The sequence below is a fragment of the Staurois parvus genome, unplaced genomic scaffold (genome assembly GCF_062004578.1).
Source record: "Staurois parvus isolate SC_StPar_1 unplaced genomic scaffold, SC_StPar_1.0 ptg000224l, whole genome shotgun sequence".
Lineage (NCBI taxonomy): Eukaryota > Metazoa > Chordata > Amphibia > Anura > Ranidae > Staurois > Staurois parvus.
In genome coordinates this window covers 1,197,463-1,216,684 of record NW_028318020.1, presented here as the reverse complement: position 1 = coordinate 1,216,684, position 19,222 = coordinate 1,197,463, and the positions used below count along the sequence as shown (strand labels likewise).

General features: G+C 49.4%; 1 protein-coding gene across 1 annotated transcript in view; it reads right to left on the bottom strand.

Moving 5' to 3' along the window:
• LOC149460606 (uncharacterized) overlaps nucleotides 1–19,222 on the bottom strand; it is a 345,151-nt gene that overhangs the window by 3,204 nt on the left and 322,725 nt on the right. Inside the window, exons 7-8 of the mRNA XM_089679458.1 lie at nucleotides 8,121–8,650; nucleotides 6,960–7,014 (exon numbers count right to left, since the gene is read on the bottom strand). Coding sequence (XP_089535584.1) covers nucleotides 6,960–7,014; nucleotides 8,121–8,650 — 585 coding nt within the window. The remainder of the gene's footprint in view (nucleotides 1–6,959; nucleotides 7,015–8,120; nucleotides 8,651–19,222) is intronic.

The window sequence follows — 19,222 nt, the reverse complement described above, 5'->3', positions numbered from 1 at the left end:
CAGTACAAATCCCCCCGAATGTTAAGACAGTACAAATCCCCCCGAATGTTAAGACAGTACAAATCCCCCCAAATGTTAAGACAGTACAAATCCCCCCAAATGTTAAGACAGTACAAATCCCCCTAAATGTCAGGATGGTGCAAATCCTCCCAAATGTCAAGACGGTGCAAATCCCCCCAAATGTCAGGACAGTACAAATCCCCCCAAATGTCAGTACGGTACAAATCCCCCCAAATGTCCAGACAGTACTGTGACATAAATGTACAGATTTGAGTAGCTGAAATGTGACCTGTAGCAATATGTAATCATAAATTTAGTTCAGTCCTTATCATGAAAGAAATATTCAGTCATAGACAGAGGCATATGTTCATTCATTAGCATCTGAAAAGAGACAGAGCTTCCTCAGGCTGGAAATGGCACCTGGGTGCTAATAAGATTTTGTCAACTATATGTAATCAGACTTTGCCATCTTCCTGAAGTTTAAAAGAGAAATGCAGACGTTTCGACTTCATGACACCAGGGGGGCTCCGATCTGTCTCGGGAGCTCTAAAAGTACATACATAGATCAAAGGAGTATGTTTCATCCCTCATAAAAGCTAAAATAATAGTTGCAGAGAGATGAAAATACTTCGTTCTGATGGGGCACTCTGTGGACTACATCGGCATATAAAAACTATATTTGTGTCTATGTAGAATGCCAGGAAAATGCAGGAAATGGTTATGTGTAGCTGGAGTGCGATAGTGGAACAGTGATTGGTACCGTCGCAATTCGACTGATGCGCTGGTGTCGGAAATTCAATCCCCGACTTGGTGATTCAAGCCGGTCTTGGTCCAATTGACTTTGGGCAGTTCAGCACGCAGAACAGCCTGTGGGCGGGTACAGGAACACCCCCCCAGAGTCAATTGGCCCAGGACTCATGTCCAGCCCACGTCCATATTCCCATAAAGTGAGGACTGGAGATATGGACATGGTAATTCGTATGGAGCCGGTTCTATTTGACTGACAAATTGCTGACTCTCTGACTTGCTCCAGTCGCAGGATAAATCTTGGTAAAAGTTTTATTTCTGTCTTTTATTCCCTTTTATATTATAGTGAATAGTCATTTGTGTGTCTTCTTGTAGTTTTATTTATTTATTTCAGGTAGTTATATAGCGCCGTCAATTTATGCAGCACTTTACATATATATTGTACATTCTCATCAGTCCCTAACCCTCAAGGGGCGTACAATCTAAGGTCCCTAACTCACATTCATACATACACATACTAGGGACAATTTAGACAGGATCCAATTAACCTACCAGCATGTCTTTGGAGTGTGGGAGGAAACCGGAGCACCCGGAGGAAACCCACGCAGGCACAGGGAGAACATGCAAACTCCAGGCAGGTGGTGCCGTGGCTGGGATTCAAACCAATGAACCTAGTGCTGCCAGGCGGAAGTGCTAACCATTTAGCCACTGTGCTGCCCCACCATTTAGCCACTGTGCTGTAGTTTTTGTATTTTCTGTAACTTTTTATACTTTGTACATCACCGGAGGTCCTGCGGCCCCTGCCTGACACCCAAGGAGGGGTGCTGGGTGTGTTGTCTCTCTGGTGGAGCTCTGGCAGTTTGCGGCCTGTGAAGCCGCGGTCTTTCCTGCTGCCATGGCCGGAGCGAGGCCGAAGCGAGGCGCCACCCCCTTCCATTGGGCCCGCTCCTGGGGTGCTCTGTGTGTGGCCCCCCAGCCTCCTCATTGGCTCTGGGGATCACGCCAGGCCCACACAGTCGGTAATAAGGCCTGGAGGCCCAGCGTAATGGAAGAGTGGCCTCGACAGGCCTGGAGGCCTACCCCATCTGCCCCCTTTCTATAGGGGGTGAACTAGTTGCCCCTGTGCCCCCTCCTGCAGGCCTCCACTGCAGGCCTTCTTTGCTGCCATCTTCCTGGCCTGGATGTCATGGACCCACATGCCCCACCTGTTGCTGAGATCCAGGGGCCTACGCCCGCTCTGCCTGGGACTCCATCACCCTAAAGGACCAGAAGCGAGCCTGCTTCCATGCCGCTGAACCAAGCAAATGACCCCAGCCTGGTGAAGCCTACCATCGCCCTCCACATCGCAACCCTACTTCCACGCCGCCAAACCCAGCAGACGACCCCAGCCTGATGAGGCCTACCATCGCCCTCCACGTTGCAACCCTGCCCGGACCTGCTGAGCCCAATGGACGATCTCGATCTGGTGAGGCCTACCATCGCCCTCCACGTTGCAACCCTACTTCCATGCCACTGAACCCAGCAGATGATCCCAGCCTGATGAGGCAACCCTACTTCCACGCCACTGAACCCCGCACATGACCCCAGCCTGGTGAGGCCTACCACCGCCCTCCACGTCGCAACCCTGCCAGGACCTGCTGAGCCCAATGGACGATCTCAACCTGGTGAGGCCTACCATCGCATACCCCGGGACAACCCTGCCCTGACCCACAGTCCATCTGACGCTTGACTACTTGTAACGGACACGAAAGATTTGATCAGTGGAAATATGGAATCATAGCCATAGCAGGTTGAGTAATTAGATTAGGTCAGGCCTTTTCATTACAAATATGTATTCAGGAACAGCCCTTTTCATTAAGGATGTATATTGAGTCCCTTGACATTAGGGAAATGAATAGGCATTACAGACAGTAGTCATCAATTAGCATTAGTTAGTCTAAAGCCAGGCCTCCTGGAGGTGACACCTTTGTGTTAATTAGATTATCACCTGCTGGGAAAACCAGTTTGGGAACTAATTACAGCAGACAGGGCAGCTGCCAGATGTGGAAAGCCCTATAGGTATAGTCATGCATTCATCAAAGGAGTATGTTTAATCTCCTATAAAGCTGGAAAATTAGTTGGAGAGATATGAACATGCTCCCTTTGTGCAGGGCATGCTGTGCACTGCATTTGCACAAACAAAATCATATTTGTGGCTTAGGGAAAATACCAGGAAAATGCATGGAATGGTTAGGTGGCGCTGGATCATGACAGTCGAACAGTGTTTGGTACTGTCGCGATCGGACTGATTCGCTGGTGTCAGAAATCCAATCCCCGACTTGGTGTTCAGGCCAGTCTTGGCCCGATTGAACTTGGGCAGGTCCACACACAGTACCTCTTGTGGGCAGGTCAGGACCACCTCCCCCAGAGTCAATTGGCCGAAGACTAATGTCCCGCCCATGTCCATATCCCAATAAATTGAGTACACGGACATTTGGACATGGGTGATTCGTGCGGAGCTGGTTCGATTGACCAATGGATTGCTAATTTTCTGGCTTGCTCCAGTCGCAGGGTAAAGTGTTATTCTGTCTTTTATTCCCTTTTTATTTTATAGTAATTAGTCATTTGTGTGTCTTCTTATATCTTTTGTATTTTCTGTAACTTTTTATATTTTGTACATATTTTATGCACCGCCCACTTTGGGAAATTAAATCTTAAAATTAATTAGTGAACTTCTGAGTATTTAAGCACGTGCTCATATCTTCGGAGAGACTAGATTGGAGAGATTAGATCGGAGAGATTAGATTGGAGAGATTAGATTGGGTTAGATTGTATTGTATTTTAGTGCCTTTAAAATGCTCGGTCAAGCTCATTGCCAATCTGTATGCAACTGCACTGCGAGTGGGCAGAGTGTATGCAGATTGCAGAGGTAACAGATCTGCCAGAGATCTGTGTGTGTGTGGTGTCTCAACAGACCATTCTGCGGATAAACTGTTGGGTGGTGGCAGGCTACCTTTTGTGGTGTGTCTGGTGCAGGGGGGTGTGGACAGTGGAAGGGTGATTAATGCTGGGGTTCAAGCTGTAGGTAGCTGGGGGGACCTTAGGAGGGTGTAATTACTAAACTGGTCCTCGACTCTAATCAGTGCACCAGGTTGTATGTAAGATTCCTATTTGCCAGTGTGTGGTCAGTCAGCTGGATTGGAGTGGAGTCTCCATCTACTGGTGGCCAAAGGTAGTGCGGGCTGTGAAAAGGTATCACGGCTGATCTTATATACGGTTTTTAGATATTCAAGTTAAGTCCCCTTTATCCCCTCTTGTCCTGCCTGTCACGGCCGCACGTGTGCGTCTCAGTTAGCTAGTCGCTGTAGGCGTGGCGTGTGGGTGGATCCATGACAGGGTGATCTTTGACACTACCCTTGACCACAACTGGCCGAATAGAACTCTACCCATCCTGATCCTAAGCACGAGAACTCTTGTCACGGAAAGGTACAGCTACGAAATACGCCACTACATGCCGACTATCTACAACCAAGCGCCCTGAGAGACTTTCCACCTCACTTGTCCGCCAATTAGTCTACCTCCCTAAAATGCCACCTGTACTCCTCCTCCTCGTACTCTTCTCCGTCCCCAAAATCTCTTCTCTCTATCCCCCGCTCCTCCCACACAACTATACATCACACCCTCACTGCTTCCTTCTCCCCTCTATGGCTCTCACCACCTTCTCCTGCTGCTCCACTCTCCCACTGCCCCGAACACCACCAATGGTAGAATCACACGCTCTTGTCATCCAGCACCCATGCCACCTTTCTTACCCTTCTTTGCCTCCTAACAGCAAAGGACCTCACTCACCCACAAGGCACCTACCTACTTCCATGAACTGCCGCAACCCCCTCAACCTAATACCGGTCCCCCTGCTCCCCAAAACCACCCCTCCAATTTCACGTGCACTCCTGAATGCCCGTTCGGTTTGCAACAAACTTACCGCCATCCACAACCTTTGTCTCCCGCTCCCTCAACCTCCTGGTGATCACCGAAACCTGGATCCAAACCACTGACTCCACCTCCCCTGCAGCTCTCTCCTATGGAGCTCTCACCTGGACCCACTCACCCAGACCCAGCGTTCGAAAAGGTGGTGGGGTTGGTATGCTCCTGTCACCACAGAGCACTTTCCAAGTCCTCCCAAACCCCCCTCTCTATCCTTCTCCTCCTTTGAGGCCCACTGCATCTGACTGTTGTCTCCAATCCCCCTGAGGATCGCAGTTATCTATTGCCCCCTGGACCCGTATCCCGCTTCCTCGACGACTTCTCCACCTGGTTACCCTTCTTTCTCTCCTCTGAGCTGCCCACCATCATCCTTGGAGACTTCAACATCCCTACTAACATCAATAACCCGGCTACATCCCAACTCCTCCACCCAACCTCTTCTTTTGCACTCACACAGTGCATACACTCCCCCACCCACTCCGACGGAAACACCCTGGACCTTGTGTTCTCTCATCGCTGCACTCCCCACAACCTCACAAACACCCATTTTCCCCTCTCTGACCACAACCTCAGCACCTTCTCCATCTCCTCGTCCTCTTAAAACCTACCCCTTCAAACCATCACCAGCCGAAACTTCCGCAACCTGGACCCTACCCCCTTCCACTCTGCAGCTGACCAACTTTATGACAGTATCCTTCCCCTGTTCTGCCCTGACCTGGCCACTACAGTCTATAACAACTCGCTGCCAGCCGCTCTTGACCCCTTAGCACCCCTAACCACACGAAACATTAGACCCCAACCTCAAGCGACACCTGCTGATGCGGTCTAGTCTGTCTCTACACCTGCTGATGCGGTCTAGTCTGTCTCTACACCTGCTGATGCGGTCTAGTCTGTCTCTACACCTGCTGATGCGGTCTAGTCTGTCTCTACACCTGCTGATGTGGTCTAGTCTGTCTCTACACCTGCTGATGTGGTCTAGTCTGTCTCTGCACCTGCTGATGTGGTCTAGTCTGTCTCTACACTTGCCAATGTGGTCTAGTCTGTCTCTACACCTGCTGATGTGGTCTAGTCTGTCTCTGCACCTGCTGATGTGGTCTAGTCTGTCTCTACACTTGCCAATGTGGTCTAGTCTGTCTCTACACCTGCCGATGCGGTCTAGTCTGTCTCTACACCTGCTGATGTGGTCTAGTCTGTCTCTACACCTGCCAATGTGGTCTAGTCTGTCTCTACACCTGCTGATGCGGTCTAGTCTGTCTCTACACCTGCTGATGTGGTCTAGTCTGTCTCTACACCTGCCAATGTGGTCTAGTCTGTCTCTACACCTGCTGATGTGGTCTAGTCTGTCTCTACACCTGCTGATGTCATCTAGTCTGTCTCTACACCTGCCAATGTGGTCCAGTCTGTCTCTACACCTGCCAATGTGGTCCAGTCTGCCTTTGCACCAGTTGTTCTGATTCAGCCCAGGCCAATTGAGCCTCCTTTTTCATTTCTGGGACTTTCAGTAACCGGGCCTCACCCTACTGCAACTGCTGAAACCTATCTAAGAAGTTCCATTAAGCCTTTGGATAAACTGCCTCATTCAGCCATTTTTGGGCCCGCAACTTTTTCTTCAGGCCACTCTGCATGCAGCCTGTGTTCCAGCTTGACTTCTGTACCATGTCACCTGCTATCTAACATGATGTTACAGGTTCTCTGCTGTCCAGTTTGGCTCCATAAACTCTCTGCCTGCTAACCAACCTGACTTTTCTGATCCCCTGACCATTGCCCAGCATGATGCTCCTTTACTGGAAGCCCAGCTTGATGGTCCTTTGTCATATGCCCACCCTGATGGTCCTGTGCCAGATGCCCAGCATGCTTTTAAGTATCCATGGGTTCCTCCTCAGAGGGGGCTAATGTCAGGAGCGTCTAGTCCTTCTGATAAATCACAATTAATGGTCCCATTACAGCATCCTGGTTCTAGTTATGATGCAGCTTGTCTCTGGGTGGAGACCAAACCTCATTTAAGCCAGCCAAACCTACAGTCCCATGTTAGTGATAGTGTGTGTAATACACGTTTAAGCTCCCTGTCTGTCTGTCCTGCTCTGCTGTTTGGATTCCTCTGTTTATGACCTTGGATCAGATATCAACTACTCTCAACTCTGCCTGTCTTTTGACCAGGGATTGGACCCTGATTACTCAGAATATTGCCTGCCTTGTCAATCAAATGTTGCCAAACACAATGCTCAAATCTTGGTGCTTCACAATTCCACATGGTATCTGTCACTTGATGAGGTGCAGGCCTCCACAGATGGGGGAATCTGGGAACTGTCAAAGACAACACACAAGAGGGTGCATTACCATAATATCACATTTATTAAAAGATCATAAATGGAATCTCACAAGTCGACCATAAAAACAGACATAGAGCCAGATCTTCAGTCCCAGACAATGGGGTCCTGTCCCAAATACTGCCCAGTTGGGAAAACTGATGCATTTCGGGAGATGAACTCGCCTTGTACCTGGACTGTCATTGAACCATTCTGCCTGTCAGCCAACCACAAGCACCTGTTGCTGTGCTCAGTTTGCACCTACCCTGGTGTGGTAGCCAGGCACTATAGCATTGTATATCAGTCCTGGGGGCACCGAGTACCAGTAGGCCTGCCTGCCTTATGGAAAAGGGGCTGCTATAGGTAAGGACCACAGAAGCCATACAATGTCTGACCACCTGTTAGAGAGACGTGTGACAAGACCTCCAAGTGTTTGTGAAATCTCCCACCACAAAATGTACTCAGCCAATCACAGGGCAGGACTCCAGTTTTATTCTTCTCCTGCCATCGATGGCCAACCCGATCCCACACTTCATCCATGTCTTTGGGGGCCTCTGATCTCCTTATGAACTGTTTCTTCCATGATGAAGATCAGCCATGGAGTATATCTGAGGTGTATATCAGGGTGTGCTTCTTCCCCACATGAGAGCTGGGATGTCCAGCAACATTCATCTAGAAGACATTTCCCGCACTCAAGGCACTAATAAACCTCCAGGGTGGTGTGGGACCCCTGATGTACAGGAAGACAGGACTTCAGTGAGGAACGTTTCCCTCACTCAGGACAGGAAAGTGTCTTCTCCCCCGTGTGAGATCCCAAATGTTTGTGAAGGTGGGACTTTCCGCACTCAGGACAGGAACACAGCTTTTCACCTGTGTGAAATCTCTGATGGGTATAAAGACTGGAATTTCTTGAAAAAAAAAAAGGAAAGTGGCTTGTCTCCTGTGTGAGATCTCAGATGTCTGTTAAGACAGGACATCGGTGAAAAACATTTTCCACACTCAGAAAATGAAAACGTCCTTTCCCTCCCTGTATGAGAGCTAAGATGTATGACAAGTTCTGATTTTTCAACAAAACATTTCCAGCACTCAGAACAGTATTATGGCTTTTCACCTGTGTGCAATCTCTGATGTCTGTAAAGATTGGACTTATCTGAAAAACATTTCCCACACTCAGGACAGGTATATGGCTTTTCCCCTGTGTGAGATCTCTGATGTGTGACAAGTTTTGCCTTTTCTACAAAACATTTCCCACACTCAGGACAGGTATATGGCTTCTCACCTGTGTGCAATCTTTGATGTCTGTGATAAAAAGATTTGTCTGAAAAACATTTCCCACACTCAGAACAGGAGTATGGTTTTTCCCCTGTATGAAGCCTTTGATGTGTGACAAGATGTGATTTTTGTATAAAACATTTCCTGCACTCAGGACAGGAATATGGCTTCTCTCCTTTGTGAGATTCTTTATGCCTAATAACATTGAACATAGAATGGAAACACTTCCCACACTCAGTGCAGATATATGGCTTCTCACCTGTGTGAAGCCTCATATGCTTTTGAAGATTAGACTTTTGTGAAAAACATTTCCCGCACTCAGGACAGGAATACGGCTTTTCCCCCGTGTGAGATCTTTTATGCTCATTAAGATGGAATTTAGAAGGGAATCCCTTCCCGCACTCAGGACAGGAGAACCTCTTGTCTGTTGGAAGGCTGGACCGGTCCCGCACAGTTTGAGGTGCCTCAGGATACGAGGAATCTGATGGTCCATCTACACTGGGTGGTGCCGGATGGACATTGGAGGGAGCCGGGTTTTCTCCTGGACTATACTGTGTGATGTCCTCATCTTCTACTTTCCAGTCTGGAGACAAAGTGAGACAATCCTCGGAGGTTTTCCTCATCTCCCGGCCATGGACTAAAATACAAAGACAAAGAGGATTACTAGACAGGAGCTGATTGGTTCCCCCAAACCAGGACTCCGCCCACATCAGGCAGCTTGGTCTCTGAGGAGCTTACAATTCCACCCTCAAGGGAACTAGGAAATGGCTCCTCTGATCTCCTACCAGGTCATTTCTTTATTCATGGACCTTAGTCAGAGAGTGAGGAAACAACCAGAACTGTCTTTTATAGGAGGGACAGTGATGAGGGGATTATAGGACGAGGGTCCCCACCCCCTCTATCACTCATCGCCATCTTCCCAACACAAGAAGTACTGCACTTCCTTATTTACTCCATGATTTAGTCATGAAGAACAGCGGGGCTGAGCCCCACCAGAGGTCAGAGAGTGAGGATGGGGGGAGAACAACCAAGATGAAGACTGGACTGATCCTGAAGATAAACAGCATTGGGTTATACAGTGTAAGGGTCAGGACTCATAATATTGGTATTTAGTAATCAGTGGAAGATGAAATGTTTACTGTAGACAAGTTGCAGAGATCCCACACCGCTGCCTCCCATCTCCTGAGACTGCACTCAGTGACTTGGGTCTGAGACTATACAGACATATCCCTCCACCCGGCACAGCCAGCAGACCACAGAGCAAGGAACCCTGGGAGAATTGCTCTATCGGAGATTTCACCAGGGCATGAGGAAGAGGACCCACAGAGCAGGTCCCAGATAACTCAAAATCTATGGTGAAATGAACATTTTGCTGCCAGCTGAACCCCAGAACCTCCATAAATCCAGTCTAGATACATAAATTGTGTCTGCAGCACAGAGAAGGAAGATTATCCGAGAGAAATCCAGGAATACAGGACGGGGAACACAGCTCAGGAAAGTGACCAGGGGATTACAGGCTGATATCACCCAGTCCCCGCCCTACTCTGGACCAATCAGTGAGCAGTATGGGTGGAGGAATGGATTTAGTGTTCATGACCCACCTGTGCTGATCTCTGTAGGAGTGTCCTCCTCTATAAATGTCCCCGTTATTCCATCCTCCTCCATAGACTGCTGATCATCCCTCACATACACCTCTTCTTCTTCTGCTTTCACCTCAAATTCTATATCGATTGGATCTCCACTCTAAATCAAGGAAATGAGAGAAAATATCATCTGTAAAATGTAAGATTTATGATTGTGACATCACATAAAAAATCCTCAGTGTCTCTACAAGTCCATGTTAGATTGTAAGCTTGAAAGAGCAGGGCCCTTGAACCCCTCGTGTTTTGTTTTGTTACAGTATTGTATCATGTACTGTCCCCCACTATAATGTACAACGCTGAGCAAACCAATTAGTGCTATATAAATACTGTATAATAATAATAATAATAATAATGTTCTAGATGCTCCATCCCACCAACCTTGTAATAGTGAGGGATGGTGTGACCTTCCTGTGTGGAATCCCGGGAATCCAGAGGACGGGGACATCTCTCTGGTGGGTTCCTGGTATTAGGTGGCTCCATCACATCCTTGTGTCCTTCTGAAAACTCCTCCATCACTCCATACTCCTCATCCTCCTCTTTATACTCTTCTTTAACATCAATATTATCATCCCCGAGGATTCCACTCTGAAAGATATAATAAAACATTCATTGTAACAAACATGCTGTGTATAAATCACAACTACCAATAATTGTCATCATCTACCTGATGATGGTGAGGGATGGTGTGACCTTCCTGTGTGGAATCCCGGGAATACAGAGGACGGGGACATCTCTCTGGTGGGTTCCCATGACTGGATCCATCTGTAGGAAACACACACACTGACTGAATCCATTGTTTCTATGTGTTTATCAGATGATGGGGGATCTAGGTGGATCCTCCGTACTGCTCTCTCCTTTACAATAAAGTCTCCTCTTACCCGGTGATGTGAGGGGCGGCTGATTGTCCATCATGACGTCCTTGTAGAGATCCTTGTGTCCTTCTAAATACTCCCACTCCTCCATGGAGAAATAGACAGTGACACCCTGACACCTTATAGGAACCTGACACACACAATGATACAGTCACCATCCAGACACATCCCTTGTCTGTTACTGGAGAATGTCCCAGAATTCCCGGCACCGCTCACCTCTCCTGTCAGCAGCTCAGTGATCTCTCTGGTGACTTCTAGAATCTTCTTCTTCTTTCTCTCTTCTATCAGGGAGGGAGGTGGAGGCAATGTGATGTCATATGATCTCCAGACTTCACAGGAGGAAAACTCTACATCTGAACACAAATAGTCACATCAAATGATATTCCCAGAATCCTCCTCACCTCTCCATTCAGGTCTCCATTTTATTAAAGCCCCACTTCAGGCTGAGGTATAATTTCCCCCCACAGGACCCCCACACTACGCAGGGTATAGGCTTGGCATGAGCAATTCTGATGTCATTACATACAACGCAGGACCAACAGTCCCACTTTACATGTGAGGATACCAAGGGACCCCCACATCCTAAGAGCATCAGAAAAATGTCAGATGGAGGGACATTGGGGGAGGAGCTGTGAGGTCAGTGTGATGTCATAGGATTCTCTGACTCTGGATGGAGGGACATTGGGAGGAGGAGCTGTGAGGTCAGTGTGATGTCATAGGATTCTCTGACTCTGGATGGAGGGACATTGGGAGGAGGAGCTGTGAGGTCAGTGTGATGTCATAGGATTTTCTGACTCTGGATGGAGTACATTGGGAGGAGGAGCTGTGAGGTCAGTGTGATGTCATAGGATTCTCTGATTCTGGATGGGGGGACATTGGGAGGAGGAGCTGTGAGGTCAGTGTGATGTCATAGGACATATAGACTCTGGATGGAGGGACATTTGGATGGGGAGATTTGAGGGGTCCTCTATATGAGGCTCCCATGTAAACCAAATCCTTGTTCCTGGGTGCGTCCTACCTCTCCTAAACTGAGGAGTGAACTTTGACCTTTACCATCCAGAAACTTGTCCGGAATTTGTGGAAGTAAGCTGTCATGTGATCAGGTGACGTGCGGAGGAACGGAGTGTAAATAGCAGACAATAGTCTCCATCATGAAGGAGATGAGGGGGAGGGGAGGAAGTCACTGAAGGTGACCATAGATCCATGGAAATTCAGCGGGTTCAGCAGGGATCGCTCACATTTCCATCCATGTGTGGTCACTGCTGGATAAAAGCCACTCCCCCAGCGGCTGCAGCCAATAGCTTCAGTGCTGATCCGTGTATTCTGAGAGCGGAGGAGTCCCCCCATTGTCAGAATACAAGAGTGCAGCGGGGAGGATTCCCCCATCCACCTCCAATGTGTGGATGGGGGAATCACTTCAGGTTTTATGGTCATCCCGCTGGCTGATCGATAAAACTGAACCATGTAGGCCAGCTTTGGGAGCAAATATATTATCATCAACTCCTCCCCCTGAAGGGGTTCATCTACGTATTACCTCCTCTGCTGCCAGATCCAGGAATGTCTCCTCTCTACTTCCTTATTCATGGAACTTCCTGTCTGGGTAGAAGTCAGAGCACAGACATGACGGGGGGTTACTGGGTGTAAATAGAAAATAACATCGTATTACCTCCTCTGCTGCTACTTCCACCAAGGTCTCCTCTATACGTCCTGCCTGTACCTAACATCACTTCCTGTCTGTACCTGACATCACTTCCTGTCTGTGTCTGACATCACTTCCTTTCTGTCTTCCATAGAGACTTCCTGTCTGGGTAGAAGTGAGATCCCCACCTTGTGGAGCTCAGAGGAACTGCAGCCCCGAGAAGCATCTGGTAGTGTGACCCCAGCCTTGTGCTGGGTGTGTATGGACTGTAGATCCTTATAGAGGGGTCACCTCCACTCCCACCAAGGGGGACAGAAATATATGACTGCTCGGGGGACACATTTTGGCCCCTCTGATTTTGCAGTAAATGTGATTGCATTAGTCCCGTTGATTTTCGTATTTCCATGTAATAAAAGGTGTCACATGATGTCGGGTTCCCCTTTCTCTCCTCCCTGAGTGTGTATTTAGAGGCGGAGCTCCTGCTGGAATGGCGGTTGGAGGCGGAGTCTAGGAGGGAGACTGACAGAACCCGCAGCAGACTTGCAGGAGTGAGCGAGGAGGATCCGGTTCCTTTACCATCGGAGATGAGGAGAGTGTGAAGGATGTTTGTGACTCTGGGAGCTGAAAAGCTGGGAGTCCTATTGGTGTGGTGAGGGGGAAGCACTACTAGGGGGCGCCCTCACCATCCCGTGTACAAGAGGTGGAAGAAGGCGTGGCTACACTACAGCCAACACAATTTGGAGGGCGGAGCACTTTCACACCTTATCAACTTTTCACTGATTGGTGGATTTTTGGAGTAAAATAAGTGGATTGAAGTAGATGCAAAGTGGAAGCGGTGGACTTGCAGAGAACACTATACTGGCACACAATATTGACGGTCTCCATGGATTTGCACAGGATTTGAGATGATTTCCTATAGCAGCAAATCTGATGAGATGAATGAATGTAGCGCCCCCTCCTGGTCAGGTCTAGGATGTGTAGAGTCAGGTAAAGCATAGCTGTGTTTCTCTGCTCACCAGAGAGGCTGTCAGGTAAATTCAGTCGGTATTCTGATTTACAGAGAGCTGTGATTGATTAGTCAGGTCTGCTCATGCTGCTCTGGTTCTGTTGGAGTTTGTCTGAGTTCTGCCCGCCTTCAGGAAGCTATGAGAGTCTTCCAGAACATGGCAATTGGCTAGACAAATGACCAGCATGAATATGGATACAGTCCTGGCCAATTGCAGGGGAGGGTGGCCCCATTGCATGCTGGGAGTGGTATTTATACTCTGAGAGCACATGGGTTCAGTGTCTTTCCTCGGAGAGGATTGCACCAGCCAGGCTGGAGGCAGGCTGCCTCGCCTGGCACTTGCTGTTATGTGTCCTCGGGTGGGTGACCTGAGGGCCTGAAGTTAGAGAGAGTGACCCTGATTCTACAGTAAGCTGACTGAGGGGAGCTGTCTGCCAAAGCTCTGTCTGGTGTCACTGGAGAGAGTGGCTTGGAAGATTGGAAGGAGGCAACCATTCTGTCCTTGGACCTGTGAGTGCAAACTCTGAGAGATCTGGGGGGCTCTGTGTGCTTGTTACCCCTCTGGTGCTTGATAGTCAGCCTGGGTCTGAGAAAGGGAGCCCTGCCTAGTGTTCTGCAGAGCTTGTCCAAGTATTGCTACTGCTAATGGGACTTGGCTCTCCTACAACTACTTGCTGCTATTTGTTACTGAGAAGTCTGCTATCTACTGTCAGCCGAGACTTCACAAGTCTTCTACTAAGAGATCAGCTAGATGTCCTCAGTGTGAAGAGTTCTGATTCTTGAGGATCCGACTACATTCCCCATCCCTATCCCCAGTCCTACAATAAACTCCAAACACAAAACATCCCCTAGACTGGTCATTGGAGACAACGAGCAGAAGTGTGTGTGTTTGCCTTGCTGTGGGGCAAAGCAAAGGGAAACCGGGGGCAACATTCAGCTCCTTCTGAGGTAGTGCTACATGAAGTGGGTGTAAAGTGGAAGCAGTAGATCTGCAGGGAACTGCATCTTGAGCACAAAACACTTTGTTGTATATGAATTTGCACATGGTTCAGTATTCTTAATTTACTGGCAAACACCTCAAGATCAATGAAGTAGGTGTAAAGTGGAAGCAGTAGATCCGCAGAGATTAATATTTTGAGTAGGGATGGCCTGACAGTTCGACTCAAACATTATCCATTTCCGTGTTCAACATTAACCAGGAAGTTCACCCGAGTGCCACAGGTCAGGTGCAATGCTTTGGCCAATAACAGCTGAGTTCTCAGGAAGAGCCATGATTGGCCAAAGTGCTGGCCGTATTATTGAACCACAACATGCAGAAGAGGTGGTGGAGTGGATAAGTCAGTCATCCTCATCCTCTGTCATCCAGGCTCATACTATTTTGCCTTCCACCACAGCTGCCAAAGTGTCCTGTTCCTCCGGCTCCTTGTCCACCACAGCTGCTCCTTCCGTAGCCCCACCATCATGCATGGAGGAGTCACCAGAATGATTGGATCATAGTGTCAGTCCCATGCTGCTGGAGGATGTGCAGCAATCTGAATGCTGTGATGTTGGTTCCCAGGATGAGGAAAGGAGTGACGTGAGCCTAGAGAGAGGGGGCGCCAGTGAGGGAAAAGAAATGGTCAGTCCTGTTCCCCCAGCCGCAGCACACTGCCAAGTTGGCTCCATTGATGAGGAGGATGGGGATGATGAGGTCACTGACCATACTTGGGTGCCGGAGAGAACAGAGGAGGACAGTGAGGAGGAGGCAGAACTCCAACAAGGCAGGATGTCCTCCAGGGACAGGCATAAGGGCAGCCAACCAATGGCATCACACGACAGAGCTCCACAGGTGGGGGGCGCTGCTGACTCCATGCAGACTTCCACAAGTTCTCTGGTGTGGGCTTTCTTCAACACATGTGCAGCATTGCTGTTTGCAGTCTTTGACTGAAGCAGACCAAGCGTGGCCAAAACACCAGCCACTTGGGCACCACATGATTGACAAGACGTATGATGAGCTGCCATGCAGCCCGCTGGTAACAGCACCTGAAAGACCCAGAAAAAGTGCAGACTTCTCCTTGCTCCTCATCTGGGATCTCTACTGTAAAACGTCAGGTCTTCTCAACAGCCTCCACTGAGAGGAGTGATGGTACAGCAGTGGGTGGCCCATCTGACAGCAGGACACCACCTGTTCATTTCAGCAGGAACATTTCACTACCCCATTTGCTGAACCATGAAAAATAGACTGTCCCAGCCATCCACATTCTATCCTGGCCAAATTGCTGCGTTACAACTGCTGCCTTTCCATCTGGTGGACTCTTCCCCCTTCCGGGAATTTGCAGAATGTTCTGTATCACAGTGACAGGTTCCGAAAAGACAATTTGTTTCATACAAGGCCATTCCAGCTCTGTACCATCATGTGGAAGGTCATGTTTTGGCCTTGTTGGACAAGGCGGTCAGCAGCAAGGTCCACATTACTGACACGTGGTCCAGCAGGCACAGTCAGGGATGTTACATATCCGTCACGGCACACTGGGTGACTCTGCTAGCAGCTGGGAAGGATGCAGGACAGGGTTCAGTTCTGGAGCTTGTTCCACCACCATGCCTCCAAAAACCTGGTGGTGATTCTGCCACATCTGTCTGCTCCACCCCCTCCCCTTCCTCTTCCTCTATGGCCTCTTCTGCTGAATTGTCATCTGAACCAGCAGTGCTCCATAAGCGTTCATGGGGCTATGTGATCAGTCAGGATAAAAGATGCCACGTGGTGCTTCAGCTGGTCTGTCTAAGGGACAGGAGCCACACTGGGTCAGAGATTCTGTCAGCTCTGCAGGGGCATGCTCAGAGGTGGTTGATGCCATGGCAGCTTGAGCCAGGAATGGTTGTATGTGACAATGGCACCAACCTTCTCTCCGCCTTCTTACAGGGACACTTGGCACATGTTCCATGCTTGGCACACGTCCTGAATTTGGTGGTGCAGTGCTTCTTGAACAGGTACCCAGGCTTTCAAGATCTTCTGAGGCAGGCCAGAAAAGTCTGTGGCCATGTCCAGCAGTCATAAATGGCCTGTTTCCAGCTGGCTGAAATTCAACGGGAATTCAATCTGCCCACCAACCAACTCATTTGTGACATGTCTACTCGGTGGAAGTCCACTTTGGTGATGCTGCAGTGGCTGCACACACAGCAGAGGACCATCAATGAGTACCTGTGTGAGAATGGCACAAGGACAGGCTCAGGGGAACTTGGCTTCTTTCCACCATACCAGTGGCTGCTGATAATGGATGCATGCTCTGTCCTGTCACCATCTGAGGAGGCCACAAGGATGACGGGCTGTGACACTGCATGCATCAGTGACACTATCCCTCTAGTCATCCTGCTGGAGCACACGCTGCATGGAATCATGGACAGGGCACTGGAGGCAGAACAGCGGGAGGAAGAGGAGGATTTCCTGTCCTCTCAAGGCCCTCTTTATGCAGAAACCATTCCTGTGGGGCTGCAGAACACACAGAAGGAGGAGGAAGTGGAGGAGGAGGAGGATTGCAGCAACATGGAAGTAGGGGATCACATAGAGCAGTATTCAAGGGACACTTTTCAGTCCCCAGAAACCCATCCAGGAGTAGTACATGGCTGGGAGGAGGTAGTTCCTGACAATGTCATCCTCAGTGACCCAGAATCTCCTGCCTCCTCAAACTTACACTGCATGGGCTCCCTGATTCTGCAAAGTCTGTGTAAGGACCTGAGGATTTGTGTTATCAAGAAGAGGGATCAATACTGGTTGGCAACCCTTCTTGATCCACGTTAAAGGGTAAAGGTGCAGAGCTCATCCAGTCTTCCCAGAGGGAGCAGAGGATGAAACATCCTGAGGATGCCTTGAAATTGTGGAACACCTTTCCAGACACTGGGAGGTCACCATTTCCTGGACAACGTGTTTCTGAGGCTTCATTCTGTCAAAGGAAGAGCGGTGGAGAAGGCGGCCAGCTAACCGATTAAACAGTTCTTTAGTCCTCAGCGCCCAGGGCTGTTAGGTTTAAGCAGTCTACACTGTGGAGTCTACACTGCAGTCTGCATTGTCAGCCGAGCAGCTGAAGGAGTCCAACATCTAACCGTCTACTAATCAGGCGTACTCTTGGAGCACCACCTACACAAGACTCACCTCGTCCATCTAGACTGCTCACTAGAGCTTCTTCTACAGCCTCTGACCCATCACTTCCCTCCTCTGCTGGAGGCACTTTATTAGGATCTATAGAGGGACAACACTGGCCTCGTATTGTCCATCAGAATCAAGGAAACAGCAGAGATCCGGCCACAGGGGAGGTAGGAAACATCAACGCTGCAACAAGGGATCTCCCACTCATCCAACCATCCCAACAGAAGCCAGCTGATAAGGGGGGATGGGTGGTCATTATGGACACAGCCTGTGATGACAATGAGACACTGGAGAGTGCAAAATCTGATGCAGCTCTGCATAGGAACCAATCAGCTTCCAGGTTTTTTGGCAAAGCTTAATTGAACAAGCTGAAGTCAGAACCTGATTGGCTCCCATGCGCAGCTGCCCCAGATTTTGCACACTCCAGTTTTAGTAAATAATCCCCATTGTGTCCATCTGAGATGGTTTGTGCCAGATGCTGAGACATAGAGAGGGAAATGGGAGCTAATAGGCTGCAGGAGATCTGAGACATAGAGAGGGAAATGGGAGCTAATAGGCTGCAGGAGATCTGAGACATAGAGAGGGAAATGGGCGCTAATAGGCTGCAGGAGATCCGCTGAGACATAGAGAGGGAAATGGGCGCTAATAGGCTGCGGGAGATCCGCTGAGACATAGAGAGGGAAATAGGAGCTAATAGGCTGCGGGAGATCCGCTGAGACATAGAGAGGGAAATGGGTGCTAATAGGCTGCGGGAGATCCGCTGAGACCTGGAGAGGGAAATGGGTGCTAATAGGCTGCGGGAGATCCGCTGAGACATAGAGAGGGAAATGGGCGCTAATAGGCTGCGGGAGATCCGCTGAGACATAGAGAGGGAAATGGGCGCTAATAGGCTGCGGGAGATCCGCTGAGACATAGAGAGGGAAATGGGCGCTAATAGGCTGCAGGAGATCCGCTGAGACATAGAGAGGGAAATGGGCGCTAATAGGCTGCGGGAGATCCGCTGAGACATAGAGAGGGAAATAGGAGCTAATAGGCTGCGGGAGATCCGCTGAGACATAGAGAGGGAAATGGGTGCTAATAGGCTGCGGGAGATCCGCTGAGACCTGGAGAGGGAAATGGGTGCTAATAGGCTGCGGGAGATCCGCTGAGACATAGAGAGGGAAATGGGCGCTAATAGGCTGCGGGAGATCCGCTGAGACATAGAGAGGGAAATGGGCGCTAATAGGCTGCGGGAGATCCGCTGAGACATAGAGAGGGAAATGGGTGCTAATAGGCTGCAGGAGATCCGCTGAGACATAGAGAGGGAAATGGGCGCTAATAGGCTGCGGGAGATCCGCCGAGACATGGAGGGGGAAATGGGCGCTAATAGGCTGCGGGAGATCCGCCGAGACATGGAGGGGGAAATGGGCGCTAATAGGCTGCAGGAGATCCGCTGAGACATAGAGAGGGAAATGGGCGTTAATAGGCTGCGGGAGATCCGCTGAGACATAGAGAGGGAAATAGGAGCTGCGGGAGATCCGCTGAGACATAGAGAGGGAAATGGGTGCTAATAGGCTGCGGGAGATCTGCTGAGACATAGAGAGGGAAATGGGTGCTAATAGGCTGCGGGAGATCCGCTGAGACATAGAGAGGGAAATGCGTGCTAATAGGCTGC